Genomic DNA, 16086 nt, shown 5'->3' with positions numbered 1-16086 from the left:
CTCTACCTCCCGAGCAGACTCTGTGAAGCAAGTGGATTCCTTCATGTGACTTAAGACCCCGCCTGAATACCTACCTAGAGAAGACCGCTACAAGGCAAAAGAACTGTGTGACCAACAGATGAGGCGAACTTTTGCCAAACGAGCCGAATAACGACTTACAAGACCCATTCAAGAGCATCGGGCATTACTCCGAGGGACGGACCAGTGTCCGAGGTTCACGTCGGAGGGGCTTTTGAGTGCTAATCAGGGTCATCATGGCTGGGGACAGAGCCATTCTCAGGTGAAGCATCACGCAGGTCTATTCATATATGCTCATTAAAGTGATGTGCTGCTGTGATTCCTTGACGCGAAGTATATTAGCGATCAGGTAGCCAGATGTATGGTAGAGTACTACGGAATGCTGCCCGAGGGAAGCAGACTGACAGAAAATGCGACTACGACAATGTGATCCCCCGCAGGCAGGATTGAAGTGCGAGGGAGAGGGGAAACCACCCGAGCCCGACTCTGTACACGGAGGACACTCCCGATGTTGGTGCACGAAAACAGCCTTCGTCGTCTCGATCAGGCAGGTGAATTACTCCTCATGGAACGACGAAGAGTAAACGCGTTTGTACTTTGGCATACTTTGTACCGATGTCGAGAATAGTGGCAAATGTGCGACGAGTGGACGTTATTGATTCAACCAAGGGGTACGTCAAAGTCTATCTACTCGCATTCACCTGGTCCGTTTAGTCGTGACCATCACTCCTTCAAAAAGATGGTATCGTTTGAACTGCTGCTTTCAAAATTCGAGAATGCCTTAATTGGTCTACTACTGTATCAATCTATGGAAAAGGCTCGCTCAATCAACCATACACAGTTATACGTAACATGTACACGCCATGGCCATAGCCATGACTCTCTCTCTCACACACTCTCTCAATATGGATTCCCCCCTCACCTCACCCGAGGACTTCCATTGGACCGTTACGATGACGATATGATGGGTCCTAGAGGAGGGCGACTCGCGGCCAAGTTACACTGGCGGAACAATCGGACCTCGTCCTCTGCAAATGCCCCGACGACAGTGTGCAAGACCCCATGGTTGTTGAACAAGACTAGGTCACCCTCTTCCCAGTCATGCGCGTAGACGTACTTGGGAGCGATCGCGGGCCGTTGCATGCTGTGCACTATCTCGCGAACCTTTGCCAGGTCGTCGATCACGGTGCCGTCTTTCAGATGGATCTTGCGCACCACGGAAGGGTGGATCTGTAAAGCGAACCGGCCCGTGACGGGGTTCTTCCACACCATGGGAAGGATCTGGGTATCGGTCTCATTCTCGATGGGAGGCAACTCGTCGATGGGGACTTCCTTGCCTTCGGAGACCATCCCGAGGCCGTCCGAACGGGACTTGGTAGTCGAGATCCAGACGTACGGATGAGGTGCGTACTCGACTTTGGACGTCAGGGCAAAGTCTTTTTGCTCGAGAGTCAGGTTGTCGAACATCTTGTACCCGGACACGAAGGCGGTGGTGCCGAGGGGGACATCGAGGACATCGTCGGTCCCGTCGTCATACAGGACCGTCTGTCTCCTGCCGCCGGGCACCTTGACGGCCAGCAGGGATGTAACGAGCGGCGGGTTGAGTTGGCCGTAAAGCGCGGCGTCAATATGCCATCGGTAGAAGCGGGTATAGTCTAGATCCTGTGCGTTCGGGATCACGGTCTTGTGGAAGGTTCGATGGTGGGGATGTCGCAGTGTGATGTTCTTCAGGCCCTCGTACTCAGGCACGAAGCCGTTGCCGATGACCTGGACCTCGGGCTGGTGAGGGATGGTTTTGAGGTCGGGATGGAGGACGGAACGTTTGGCGTCTATGGTCCTGCCATGTCCGTATGACAAGGCCGCCGGATCGAAGCGGCGAGTCAATTCGGCTTGGTCTTTGGGGGTCAGTTTGCCTTGCGATTTGATACAGAGGACGTTGTGCGTATAGAGGGCGTTGTGGAGGACGGTAAAGTCTTCCTCGGACATGTGTGCTGGGTCGATGTTTTGGACCAATGCTCCTAGACCCGGGTCGGAGGCATTGATGGGCTGGACGATGACGCTTGACATTGTGGGTATGTGTTGGTATGCTTCGCTGCTCTTTTTAGGTCTGTATGACTGCGAAGTGAAGTAGTCCTGTGAAAGGAAGGAATGACATTGATTGATGTGTCTGCATTTATAGACATTCTGCAGAGACTTTGTTATCGGACAGCCAGGCCGCCATCGCAGGCATCGCAGGCGCATGCGTTGACTGACATGTTCGTAAACGGACAACAGCTCGAACAAGGCCATCGGAGGCTGCCATCGCAGACGTGCTTCGGACCAATGACCTGTGGAATTTCTTCTCTGGGCGACCTTGGGCTCTTTGGGCTCGTACAAAGTAAGTGGGCATGGTGAGAGGACGCGCAAGAAAGATAAGGAACTCACTTACATGCGTGCTATTGAAAAGGGCCTTTTCATTGTACGAAGACCCACTCGCCGGCGAGATCCAGCCTCGGGACTTCGGTCATCGCCGCCCGTTTACGGAATGCGAGAGCGAGAGCGAGCTTACCTCAGCAGCTCTCACTGTGTCCGCGTACGAGGTAGACTACGTCATGGGATGAGATAGATAAAAACATTTGCTTTCTTGCCTGACAAGCTGGAAGGATCTGCCTTGGATGCTTCATAGGCTTCTTCATGAGGTAGACGCAGATTTTCCTTGCGTAAATTGTAAGAGGAGCTCTTGTCTGCAGACGTTGCCTGAATCGGCTTCTCGATACCTACATTCAAGGAGCGCGAGCAAAATGCAATAGTGGTGGGTAGTCGTCACTGCAAAGGACAGCCTGGTGCCCGTGCGATTCCCCGAGAATATGAAGCTCTGAGACCTGAACTTCGTAGGTATAGTTTCGGGCCTCGTTCTTTGATATTGCTGGACTAATGTAAGAGAAGAGCAGAATCAAGGTCTCTAGAGATATGGTGAGCCTGATGCCGGGCACCTAGGTACAATTGGGGGTTCTGGGCCCCTTGTGATTGGCACCACGTATTCATTGCGTCTCGCTTAGAAGGCACTTATAACCCTAACCCTTAAGAAGCCCAAAGGGTCGCCGCCTAACTACAGCCTATAGATACTCCCCAGGCGGAAGGTTCGTTCTCCTTTCTGCTCACCACCGCCATCAACCTTCTTGTCTACAACTCACTCTCAAACCCATCCTTCATACGTCCACTGGTTTATCACCTCAATATGCCTTCACCAACAGACAATCTACCAATCTACATCCTCTCATCCATCGTCCTGCTCGGCGCTTTCTCCAGATTCACCCACGGTGTGTACACCCCGCAATTCTATGCCTTTCAAGAAAATCACGCTCCCGACGATGGATCTTTGACAGCCACCATAACTCCCATAGTCGACACTCTGGTTGGACTCAGCCTGCTCTTTGGGAGCCGTGTGCTTAGACTTTTTGCCGCGTCCCTGTCCGTCGTGTTCTTTACGCTCGGGCTCGGTCTACAAATGCAAGCCGACAAAGCCTACGGCCCGGATGTAGCGCTTGTGGTACTGGGCATCGTCGCTCTCTTCAGCCAACTTCGAAAGTAAGCTTGACCGGGGCGGTATGAAACAGAGCTCAAGCGATGCAGCCATGGTCCGTCACTCCCTCTTCAACCCGACTTTCCCGGCCCTCCTCAAACCAAAGGCCGCGACGAAAGCGCACAGGATCATGGCGCCAAACATGGCCCAGAAGCTTGCTCGGTAACCCTTCAACAAAGCCGGCGGAGAGGCCTTGTCTCGATATCTTGTATCCTCTGTGACAAGATTGGAAATTACTTGCATGGTACTCAACCCCAAAGCGATGCCAAACTGGGTGACGGTGCTAAACACCGCGCCTGCCAGAGCTTGCGTTTGTTCCGGGAACCCATCGCTGATAACAACCAAGCCAACGGTGTACAAGATATCACCGGCCGTCGGCTCCAGAACCTGTGCAAAGAACGCACCCCGCCAATACTCCAACTTGGGACTGATCAAAGCCATTAGTAACGGCGATCCGGCTGTGCAGATCGAGGCGACCAGTACGAGCCACAAGACCGGGATTCGGTCGACCAGCAAGCCTGTGGACAAGTTAAGGATCGTTCCAAAAATGAGCGAAGGGAGGAGTCGGAGCGAAGCTTGAATTGCAGAGAGCGACTGCACCTCCTGGAAAAACAGACTGGAAAAGAGCTCCATAGAATTCATGACAGCCGAAGACAACAGCACAGTGACACACACGCTCGTGAAAGCGCGGTTCTTCCAGATCGAGTTCGGAATCAACGTCGGACGCCGTTTCTTCTCCTGAAATCTGATCCAGAAAGGAAACGCGGCCATCAAGACGACACTCGTGGCCAACAGCGCAAGAGCATTCGGTCTCTCGATGCTCGCGCTGTCCGCACTCAACGTCCTACACACCCAACGGAGTTAGCACCATCGTTTTGGTTTCTCTTTGCTGTGTTTACAACTTTGAAGGGGCGATAGAAATAGCAATAGCCAGCAATATCTATCTGTAGTCGTTTGAGCAGGGCCCTGCCTGGTTCACTTACGCAAGGACATAAGACAACATTGCCAATCCGCCACCTGCAATCATGGCGCCAACCCAGTCCACCTTCGTCTTGAGCCGGCGTAGCTTTCCCGTCGTCGATGTGTGCGCATCAGGCTCCAGCACAAAGAAGCCCAAGGCAGCGAACGCCAGGATTGCAGCGCCCGGGATGAAAAACCCCGTTCTCCAACCCGTTGTGTCGACAAACACCCCGCCCAGCACAAGGCCAAACGAAAAGCCTAGCGGTTGACTGAGGCCTAGGCACGAGAAGGCGATATTGCGCGGCTTGCCGCTGGGTACGGTCTGAGTCACCATGCTCACCGAGCAAGGCCAGTGCAGGGACATGGCGACCCCCATGAAGCCGCGGAAGACGACGAGTTGCACGCCCGTCTTGCTCAGGCCGCACGCCAGCGTCGATATCCCAGCAGCGACGACGCCTGTGAGGTCGACGACGCGGCTACCCACGACGTCGGCGACGGCCCCGGCGAGCAGGAGCGCCGCGCCGCTCGTCAGCCCCCAGATCGAGGTGGGCCAGAGATACAATTCCTGAGAGAGGACAATGTCCTGCGCGATGGCGGGCAGTCCGACCACGATGACGCCGTTTGCGAACGACGCCAGGAAATTGATGGCCGAGAGCTGGAAGATGATGGTGGCAGTGTGGAGGCCAACCCAGCGCGAGGACGAGGACGAGGACGTCGCCGTGGCGGTGGTGTGTTCGAGCTCGCCGTGGTCTCTAGCTGGAACCATGTTCACGTCGACGGATCCATCTGGCATCGCGGCGATAGTGTTGCCCGAGGCTAGCGACAAAGAGGCGCTTGTGCGTAATGGTCGTGATGTTTGGCCATGATGCACCGCGGGCGCGAGGTCGCTCAGTAGAACCACGGCATGAGTAGCTGTTGTGGACATCATTCGACCGACTATCTACTAGATAGGTAGGGAGTTGTTGTCGTCCGGGCGTACGTAAGGTATCTCTTTGATGTAAAAGGGACGATTCCGAGTTCTTTCTTCATTTACTGCGTATCGCTGGAGATAGAGCCACTCCCCTGAAGGTTCTGTGTCAGGTATCAAGATAGTGAAAGAGGCAACCACCGTCACCGACTGGCTATATACTGTACCTACCTGGGGTACTAACTACTGCAAGATCCAGGCGCCCTACGAAGGATTACTCTCCTCCTAACTAGTTAGATGCCGTCCAAGTGGGCCGGTGGGCCGATGGGCCGGACCTGTATTCGCCGGTTGGTGGGCGCGTACCTCCGACTCTCACTCTACCATACTGTACGTACATACACCTATTCTACCACCTATACCTACAGTACGTGGTAGTACTTCGTACCGAGGCGTCTCACCATCACCAGCATATGAGTTATGTTCCCTCACCCACTGCAAAGGTTTGAGCTCGAATTTTCCCGATCAACCGAGCTTCATTGCACCGGCTGCGCACGTGCTGGGGATCGCCCAGTCCCTTGTTCCCATCGCGTACTTTGCGTTGCATTTCCCTGATGATTGAGACCGTGCTCTCTCAGACGGCAAACTTCCTACGCAGTAACAGGCACCTGGACTGGAGACCGTCACCTCCTGCGACCTTGAACTGGTTTCTCATAACGTTGCAGAGATATCCTGAGTAAGCCGTGGCCAATGCCCGGTCACATCAAAATGCAGTCTGCGGGCGAGTGACTACATGACCCGGGAGGGGAGAGGATCGCTGGAGAGGATCCTCCTTTCAGGCTCCATGTATGGCGTCTAGTCCTTCCCCCCCCCTCCCCCTCTGGACACGGCTTCATGTTTTGCCCTGGACCATTCGGGGGGAAACCCCCTCGTTATTTGGTTGGGGTCTCGGCATATGTGCGGCACTTGAGACTACGGGCTATGGACCTGTGTCGAGTGCGAGAAACGCTCGTTAGCAACGCCTAAGCTCGGGAATGTCGACTGCCTGTCGAACACACGACCCCTGGGCCTTCTATGGACCAGAGACAGGTCATGGCTCGAACTGCCATCTATGTGGACTTTGTGGCGTGCGGCGGCAGTCCTTGGCTCCTTGTACACGTAAGTCCCAACAAGGCTTCGCAGCTCAACATTGCCCAAGATATGTATGCTTGTATACCTGGGTAGGGTGCTCGGCGCTATATGAGCTAGCTGTCAATGGGCCCTATAGCAACAGACGCAGACATACAGTGGAAATGATCAAGTGACCAGGTGCATGTTCCTGCACAGGACCACCACGAAAGCATTGTTAGGAGAGAAAAAAGCGAAATATCCAACAAGTCCTGAAACAGCTACACAATGAAATGTGTGACTTCTGGCTCACCGTTGCAGTACCTTCTTACGAGAGTGGAACGATCAAAGTGCAAAATCCAACATGTCGCCGCTGTGCAGATGCATGATTACTGGCGTTGGAAGACAAGGCAATCCATGCGTGACTTTTTGCCTCAAAAAGAAACCCGATGTTTTATACATGGCCCCAGTCCAGCTTCCGCCGCGCTAAAATCCAGCCAAACCCACCTGAAGAGTACTACAACAACATCTCCAAAGGATTTTCTACCACCTTCTTCAGTTCCCGGATCCATTCGCCACCAACAGCACCATCGACGACTTTGTGGTCAAAGCTGGCCGTGACGATGATTTGGTCATCCCATTCGGTGATCGTGCCTTCTTCGGTTTCGAGAGGAACGGGCACTTTACGAGTGGTGCCAACTGCAAGAATGCCAGCCTGAGGTGGGTTGATAACAGCGGTAAATCTTTCGATGGCAGGGTTCATGCCCATGTTGCTAATCGTGAATGTGCCTCCTTGGTATTCTTCAGGCTTGAGCTTGCCGTCGCGTGCTCGCTTCCCAAGATCCTTGACTTGTGCTGAAATGGCTTGAAGGCCAATACTCTCTGCGTTCTTCACGATTGGAGTCATGAGACCGACAGGAGTGGCAACAGCAACACTGACGTCGACAACGTTGTGTTGGCGGATCACTGTTTGCCCATCGATTTCTCGCCAACTTGAGTTAACGGCCGGGACCTTCTTGCAAGCAACCGCGCAAGCCTTGATCAGGAAGTCGTTGACGGACAGCTTGTATTTGCCATCCGAAGCAGCATTGAGCGCTTCCCTGAGCTTAAGCAACTTCGACACGGATAGTGTGGTTGAGACAAAGTAGTGGGGGTTTTGGTTCATCGAATCCTTGAGCCTCGTAGCAATGGTCTTGCGCATTGAGCTGGCTGGAATGTCCTCGTAGGTAGGGCCTGCAGCGGCGGCGGCAGGTGCTCCTGCTCCCGCCGAAGGCTTGAATTTCTCGATGTCTGCAACAGTGACTCGGCCCCCAGGACCCGTACCCTTGACAGACTTGATGGGAACGCCCTTCTCAAGGGCCAGTTTCCTGACAGCTGGGCTCACGGTTGGCTCTCTGTCTAGGACGCTCTGAAGTCGTTCGCCACTTGTATCGGCCTCAACAGCTTCGGGTGTAGCCTCGCTCGACTCCTTCGCGCCCCCAGATGGTGCGGTTGCTGAGCCGGAATCTGGCGACTCTGTAGCCTCGGAAGCCTCCTCCTTTGGTGCTTCCTTTGGAGGAGCCTTCTCGCCGCCGGCGTCTTCGAGAGTAAAGGATTCGAATGCGGAAACGTCTCCACCTTCTTCGACCATAACAGCAATTGGCTAGAGTTCAGTCAGCAAGCTTATCGCTCGTTGCGGGTTCTGGGAATCTTTACATTGCCAACCGCAACATCCTTCTCTCCAGACTCCTTCAAAATCTTCGCCAGAACACCTTCCTCTTGGAATTCAAAGTCCATCTGAGCTTTGTCCGTTTCGATCTCGACCAGGACATCACCGGGGGCTAGAGTGTCGCCGACGTTCTTCTGCCAGGCACCGATGTTTCCCGCCGTCATTGTGGGTGAGAGGGCGGGCATAGTGATCACTGTATGGGGAGGGAAGGCTGGACGTAACAATGTCAGCACTCGCAATGTATTTGATTAGACTTCGATTGAGATGACTGCGCACATTTGGAGGCATAGTAGCGACCAAGAACTGAGAGACAAGGAAACGGCTGGGATCTGGTAGGAGTTGGTCAGTTCCTCTAGCTACACTTCCGTTTGGACACCTGACGCACCCTGCCGTGTTCTGTAGTCTTTGCAAAGCAGTGCGGCTGATTCGAGCGTTGGGAGAAGTCTGCAGGAGAAGCCTCGACCCCGAACGAGCGAGGAGTGTTGAGGTCGCCATGGTAAAGGCCAGCAGCTGCACAAAATACTATCGCAAGCCCCTATGCAACCGGGCAAGGCAAATGAACGACAGAGGAAGAGAAGAGAAAGCCCGACAGCGAGTTTGGTAGAGAAGACAGACTGTTGGCGGCAGCTTCCCAAGAAAATAACTTGTCGGGCGCCGGAGGGAGAAGCTCTCTTGTCGGCGTTGGGAATTGTTGCCCGGAGCCTCGCCCGCCCATAGGCCCGTTGGACACGCTGGCGGAGTTCGATGGAACCCAGCTGCAGGGTGCACGAGACTTCGCTTCCCTGTGCCCCTGCTCAACCGTTCTTTTCGCGTCTCAGGTCCCTGGACTCGAACCCATGAACTTTATGCTCCTCTGCGGCATGCGCTTAGGAGAACAGGATATCTGTACACTGTCCTCTGTCCGGCTCCCCAACACTAATCTGGCAGCCTCGACGACTGCGATGTGCCCGATGTATCTGACTATCCTACGACCATCCTGATCCCTCTCTTGGCTCCAACCCGAGTCTTTCCTCACTTGCCGGCCAGATGTCTGGCGTAGAAAGTGAGCAGCATCAGCCCGAACCCCTCCCAGACGAAGACGGCCCGCAGCGCAAGAGTGTCTCGGACGAAGAGGTGGAAGAGACCGAGCATGGCCACCCATCAGAGACACCTTCTGAGGCCGCTGTACATCCTGCAGTCACAATAACGGTTGAAGATGCCGATGCGGAAGACGATTCTCCAGACGAGACAACGCAGGACAATGCGGGTGACAATGAATCGCAAACCGACGGTACAACGCCCACTGAGTCTCATGTGGATTCCGGCGAAATACGTCACTCACAGGAGCGGGTAGATGCCTGGACTCCTGATACTGCGATTCCGTCCAATGACTTAGAGGGTGCTGGAGAGAGCAAGGAAGACTCTCTGTCCCAACCTTCACAAGATGACAGTACCGAACAAGCTCCGCAAGAGACAGTCCCAGCCGTCAGGCCGACGAGATCAGATTCGAGGTCTACGGTGGTGTCCCGGGCACTACCTGTCACTTCGACGGTCTTCGTAGTCAGTGCACTGGAGACCATCGGGGCAGCGAAGGAGGTGCGCAAGAACAAGGAGTTTACAGAAGCTGTACAAGCAGCTTTGGCAAACATCAAGAACTCGGAGCAACCAGTCAACCCAGAGATCATCTTTCAGCCTTTGCAGATGGCCACAAAGTCGTTTAATGTACCTTTACAAGTCACGGCACTCGACTGCATCGGCAAGCTGATCAGCTATTCTTATTTTGCGTTTCCAGCTGTTGCGACCAACCATGCTGGTGACACCGACACACCGCCCCTCATTGAGAGAGCAATTGAGGCCATTTGTGACTGTTTCGAGAACGAAGCGACCTCGGCTGAAATCCAGCAGCAGATCATCAAATCCTTACTTGCAGCTGTTTTGGATGACAAAATAGTAGTGCATGGTGCCGGACTACTCAAAGCTGTCCGCCAAATATACAACATCTTCATCTATTCAAAGTCTAGCCAGAACCAGCAAGTCGCGCAGGGATCTCTTCTTCAGATGATCGCAACTGTGTTTGACCGAGTTCGAGTCAGATTAGATGTGAAAGAAGCGCGTCTCAGGGAGCAAACCTCCAAGTCTGAAGAGAATCTTTCCGGGGATGCCTCCGTGTTCGAAAACACGTCACTGAATGGACTAAATGGACAATCGGATACCCCTGATCAAGAAACCCCTCCCCAGCTCTCGGACACGCCTGTCCAGGCGCCTGAAAAGCTAACCTTACAAAGCTTCGAGAATACTAAGCATCTTGATGACGCAGTTGTGGCTGATTCGGCCCCAACAACTGTGACGCGAGCCAAAAGAACCCGCAAGAATACTCGGTCTAGTTCAGGTCCTATTTCGCGAACGAGTCTCCAGGAAGATCGTGAAGAATCCGAGGAGGACGAAGACGACATTTACATCAAGGATGCGTTTCTCGTTTTTCGATCACTGTGCAAGCTCAGCCAAAAACCACTGAGCCACGACCAGCAGCAAGATCTTCGAAGCCAAAATATGCGCTCTAAACTTCTTTCACTTCATCTTATTTATCATGTTATCAACAACTATACGACGGTATTTACGTCGTCTTTCTCGGTTATCAAAAGCGGCAATAATGATGAAAATACTCCATTCCTACAAGTGGCCAAGCCACACTTATGTCTCAGCCTTTCACGAAATGCCTCCAGTTCGGTCCCACGGGTGTACCAAGTCTGCTGTGAGATATTCTGGCTTTCTCTGAAGCATCTGCGCGTTTTGCTCAAGAAAGAGCTTGAAGTGTTTTTGAAGGAGATTTATCTAGCAGTTCTGGAAAGGCGGAGTGCGCCTCAGTTTCAGAAGCAGATGTTCATGGACGTCTTGGAGAGATTGTCGGGCGATCCCCGTGCTCTGGTGGAAGTCTACCTCAACTATGACTGCGACCGCACTGCACTGGACAATATGTACCAAGAGATTATTGAACATCTGTCGAGAATCTGCAGTACTCCAGTGCTCATCACACCAGTCCAGCAACACCAATACCTGGAACACCAAGGGAAATCATCTGCTGCCAACTCAGAGTGGTATTCTAAGGGGTCATTACTCCCTAATTTGACTACTTCTGCCCTTAGTCATCCGCCACAAATTCCTTCTCCGATACCAGTGGAATATGTCTTGAAGCAGCAATCACTCCGGTGTCTCACTGACATCTTAACCTCACTCGAAAATTGGTCCAGTCAGGATCAGCCGCAGCTGACCAACGGATCGCGCTACCCAGCTTCAAGAGGCTCTTTCGAGGACTCGAGAGAGTCTCTTGACTACGGAGAGAAACCTCCACCGTCGCCTCGTGCCCCCGGACTTGCCCCGGCTTCGGGTGTCTCAACACCTGTTGCCGAAGACGACCCCAATGAGATTGAAAAGATCAGACAGAGAAAGTCGGCCTTGAATGAGGCTATACGACAATTCAATTTCAAACCCAAGCGAGGCATCAAGGCCCTCATAGCCGAGGGCTTCATCCGAAGCAACAGTCCACAAGATGTGGCAAAGTTTCTTTACGCCAATGATAGACTCGACAAAGCCATATTGGGAGAATTTCTAGGCGAGGGTGACGAATCGAACGTTGCAATTATGCATGCATTCGTTGATCTTATGGACTTCAGCAAGAGAAGATTTGTGGATGCTCTCAGGCAATTCCTACAAAGCTTCCGACTTCCTGGAGAGGCTCAAAAGATTGATCGTTTCATGCTGAAATTCGCGGAACGCTACCTGAGCGGTAATCCTAATGCTTTTGCTAACGCGGACACGGCCTACGTACTGGGCTATTCTGTAATTTTGTTGAATGTCGATCAGCACAGTACCAAGATGAAAGGCCCAAGAATGACTGTGGAAGACTTTATCAAGAACAACCGCGGTATCAACGATGGACAAGATCTGCCTCGAGATTACCTGACCTCCATTTACGAGGAGATCGCCAGAAACGAGATTGTCCTAGCGTCCGAACGGGAGCATGCTGCAGAGTTGGGAATTGCGACTGCTACTTCGTCCACTGGACTTGCGTCAAGAGCTGGTCAAGTCTTTGCAAACGTCGGAAGAGATTTACAGAAAGAAAAATACGCTCAAGCCTCGGAAGAAATGGCTAACAAGACGGAGCAATTGTACCGAAGCCTTATTCGTGCCCAGAAGCGGTCTGCCGTCCGTGAAGCCTTGTCCCGGTTCATTCCTGCGACATCAATCAAGCATGTCGGACCCATGTTCAATGTTACCTGGATGTCTTTCCTATCTGCATTTTCAAGTCAAATGCAAGATGCGCAAAACCTTGACCTTATCAAACAGTGCCTCGATGGGTTACGACTAGCGATCAGAATATCTTGCAGGTTTGATCTCGAAACCCCGAGAGTTGCCTTCGTTACAGCCTTAGCCAAGTTTACGAATTTGAGCAACTTGAAGGAGATGGTGGCTAAGAATCTGGAGGCTTTGAAAGTCCTCATTGATGTTGCACTGTCGGAAGGCGATGTCCTGAAGTCGTCTTGGAGGGAGGTTCTCATGTGCATCAGCCAGCTTGACAGACTTCAGCTATTGTCCACTGGAATCGATGAAGGTGTCATTCCTGATGTCACTCGAGCCAACATCCCCGCACCCTCAAATGCCAGAGATAACAATCGCAGTCGAAGGTCAATGCAACCTGCCAAACGTCCAAGACCCAGATCATCACACAGCTTCCGTCCAGAAGTTGCAGACGAGACAATGTCTTCTGATATGATCCGCGGAGTGGATCGAATATTCACCAACACTGCCAAGCTGTCATCTGAAGCCATTGTTGATTTTATCCGGGCTCTGAGTGATGTTAGCTGGCAAGAGATCCAATCCTCGGGTAATAGTGATTCTCCAAGGACGTATAGCTTACAAAAGCTGGTAGAGATCAGCTATTACAACATGACCAGAGTCAGGATAGAATGGACGCGGATATGGGAGGTCCTAGGCGAGCATTTTAATCAAGTCGGCTGCCACAATAACACCGCCGTCGTCTTCTTTGCGCTTGATTCTCTTCGACAACTCTCAATGAGATTCCTGGAGATTGAGGAATTGCCTGGATTCAAGTTTCAGAAAGACTTTCTGAAACCTTTCCAGCATGTCATGGCAAACAGTACGGTCGTTACAGTCAAGGACATGGTATTGAGGTGCCTCATACAGATGATACAGGCTCGAGGTGACAACATCAGATCTGGCTGGAAGACGATGTTTGGCGTGTTCTCGGTTGCCGCCAGAGAGCAGTACGAAGCCATTGTCAACATTGCTTTTGACTACACTACACAGATCTACAACACTCGGTTTGGTGTTGTGATCTCGCAAGGATCGTTCCCGGATCTGATTATCTGTCTAACCGAGTTTTCCAAGAACCTGAAATTCCAGAAGAAATCTCTGCAGGCCATCGAATTGCTGAAATCCACAGTCCCTAAGATGCTCAAGACTCCTGAATGTCCGCTCTCTCGACGCCACGGGCAACCACCCCAGCTTGATGCTTCAGGTGTTGTCGCAGGGGTGAAGCAACCGACATCACAAACGGAGGAAGAGCAGTTCTGGTATCCGGTACTCATCGCTTACCAAGACGTCTTGATGACGGGAGAAGATCTGGAAGTTCGGTCAAGAGCTCTGAGTTATCTATTCGACACGTTGATCAGATACGGCGGAGACTTTCCGCCCGAATTTTGGGATACCTTGTGGCGTCAAGTGCTCTACCCAATATTTGTCGTGTTGCAGTCCAAGTCGGAAATGTCTAAAGCTCCCAACCACGAGGAACTGTCCGTTTGGCTGTCTACCACCATGATTCAAGCCCTCCGACACATGATCACTCTTTTCACGCACTATTTCGACTCGTTAGAGCACATGTTGGACCGCTTTTTGGACCTCCTGACCTTGTGCATTTGTCAGGAAAACGACACAATAGCCCGGATTGGCAGCAACTGCCTACAGCAGCTGATTTTGCAGAATGTCACAAAGTTCAGACCCGAGCACTGGGCGAGAATTGTGACTGCCTTCGTCGAGCTATTCAATCGCACTACGGCTTATGAACTCTTCTCCGCCGCGGCCACAATGTCCGATGCTCGGCCAACACCACCGGCTGAGGGAGGCGACGGCCTGAGCATTTCGGGAAGCACAATCGTCGCAACTCCTACAGAAAATGGAACACATCTCCCACCGGCCCTTTCCAGTCCACCCGCGGATGCTCACAGGCCTGTCGTGACGCCTCCCGAGATTTCACAGTCAGGCACATCAGAACTAGAAGACTATCGACCACATTCAGATATGCAAGCACCTGCTCCAGTAGTGACGGTGGCACGTCGTCGCTTCTTCAACAAGATCATCACGAGCTGTGTCCTCCAGTTGCTTATGATCGAGACGGTTGCCGAACTCTTTTCCAATGACTCGGTATATGCTCAAATACCTTCGCCGGAACTTCTACGCCTCATGACGCTGCTGAAAAAGTCATACCAGTTCGCAAAAAAATTCAACAGCGACAAGGATCTGAGGATGGCGTTATGGCGACAAGGATTCATGAGGCAGCCACCCAATCTATTGAAACAAGAATCTGGATCCGCCAACACGTACGTCAGTATCTTGCTGAGGATGTACCATGACGAAGGCGAGGAGAGGAGGTCAAGCAGAGACCAGACCGAAGGCGCCTTGATCCCGTAAGTTTTTTCCTTCTTTTTAAGTCCCCATGCAAAAGTGTATTATGAAAGTTTTGAGGACTGACGGACGGTCGTTTTGACACACAGGCTATGTGCGGACATCATCCGTTCGTTTATCCTGCTCGATGAAGAAACTCAGCAACGAAACATCGTGGCCTGGAGACCTGTCGTCATTGACGTGCTAGAGGGTTATACGAACTTCCCCAAGGAAAGCTTTCAGAAACATCTCGATACATTTTACCCTCTTTCCGTCGGCCTGCTCGAAAGGGAAATCAACGCGGACCTTCGATCTGCCCTTTGGGGCATCTTCCGTCGCGTCGGCGAGCTCCAGTTCGGCATGCCCGAGTTTGTCATGACTCGAGGCCGAGAAGGAAGCGTGAGTTCGATGAGGAACGGAAGTATCGGTCCTACACCTTCAAGTCCGGGCCATTCAGTGTCATCGTTTGGTAAGGGCCGGAGAGGAAGCAGAGCAAGTCGTACTGGTGCAGTGTGATGATGGCGATATCTTCTATCATTTGTATTGAAAACATTTGTATTAAACAGCGTCAGTTGCACCACGATGACACTTGTTTACTTTGGGGCATCGACATGATTTTGATTGTAAATGTAGATGCAACCAATAGATGGCATTGGCGACGCGACGGTGTATTATGAGCCTCGGGTATATTACATATATGGGTATATATATGTGTGTGTGTAACTATTGTGTCTGTTCAGATGTCACCTCACACCTCCTCGACTGTGTGACTCTGCACCTGTACTTTTTCTTCTTCCGCATGACAGCTTGCTTCGAGCGTCAGTGTGTGTATACACTGTACACTGTACGCTACATGCTATATACCCTGAAACGGACACCGTCGAGACGTGGGCCTCTTGGTTGCCGTCGCTCCGGACCACAAGTCGATTTTCTTCACGCTCTCTGAAGCTTTCCGAGTCACCTCCTCCTCAGTACGATGCGACTGGCGAGGAGGTAGGTACTACCTACCCAGGTCAGTTGAAGCGGTAATCAGTTTAGGTGTTTAAGTAGACGTGTCTGCCGGGTTACCTGTGACCGTTCTCGCAACGGCACAGACAGGTGAGCGTGTACACAGTTGTGCATACGTATCGTGGACACCGTCGGGCGCTTGAAGTGACGAACGAATCAAAC

General features: G+C 52.3%; 5 protein-coding genes across 5 annotated transcripts; 2 read left to right on the top strand and 3 right to left on the bottom strand.

Moving 5' to 3' along the window:
* Window positions 1-966: 966 nt before the first annotated feature.
* PV08_06912 (uncharacterized protein) lies at window positions 967-2085 on the bottom strand (the record flags this gene model as incomplete). The annotated part of the gene is made up of 1 exon (XM_016381245.1): window positions 967-2085. One exon carries the CDS (start codon window positions 2083-2085, stop codon window positions 967-969), a length of 1119 nt encoding a protein of 372 aa, XP_016234347.1.
* A 1150-nt stretch (window positions 2086-3235) lies between these two features.
* On the top strand, window positions 3236-3589 carry PV08_06911 (uncharacterized protein; the record flags this gene model as incomplete). Its single annotated transcript, XM_016381244.1, has 1 exon — window positions 3236-3589. One exon carries the CDS (start codon window positions 3236-3238, stop codon window positions 3587-3589), a length of 354 nt encoding a protein of 117 aa, XP_016234346.1.
* A 51-nt stretch (window positions 3590-3640) lies between these two features.
* Window positions 3641-5333, bottom strand: PV08_06910 (uncharacterized protein; the record flags this gene model as incomplete). The annotated part of the gene is made up of 2 exons (XM_016381243.1): window positions 3641-4424; window positions 4564-5333. 2 exons carry the CDS (start codon window positions 5331-5333, stop codon window positions 3641-3643), a joined length of 1554 nt encoding a protein of 517 aa, XP_016234345.1.
* A 1735-nt stretch (window positions 5334-7068) lies between these two features.
* Window positions 7069-8754, bottom strand: PV08_06909 (pyruvate dehydrogenase complex dihydrolipoamide acetyltransferase; the record flags this gene model as incomplete). Its single annotated transcript, XM_016381242.1, has 4 exons — window positions 7069-8193; window positions 8247-8470; window positions 8536-8588; window positions 8645-8754. The coding sequence occupies 4 exons, from the start codon at window positions 8752-8754 to the stop codon at window positions 7069-7071; spliced, it is 1512 nt and encodes a 503-aa protein (XP_016234344.1).
* Window positions 8755-9285: 531 nt separating this feature from the next.
* On the top strand, window positions 9286-15432 carry PV08_06908 (uncharacterized protein; the record flags this gene model as incomplete). Its single annotated transcript, XM_016381241.1, has 2 exons — window positions 9286-14939; window positions 15027-15432. The coding sequence occupies 2 exons, from the start codon at window positions 9286-9288 to the stop codon at window positions 15430-15432; spliced, it is 6060 nt and encodes a 2019-aa protein (XP_016234343.1).
* Window positions 15433-16086: the final 654 nt, after the last annotated feature.

The sequence above is a fragment of the Exophiala spinifera genome, assembly GCF_000836115.1.
Source record: "Exophiala spinifera strain CBS 89968 unplaced genomic scaffold supercont1.5, whole genome shotgun sequence".
Classification (NCBI taxonomy): Eukaryota; Fungi; Ascomycota; class Eurotiomycetes; order Chaetothyriales; family Herpotrichiellaceae; genus Exophiala; species Exophiala spinifera.
Note: the sequence above shows the minus strand (reverse complement) of the source record. Positions and strands in the feature narration are given on the sequence as shown.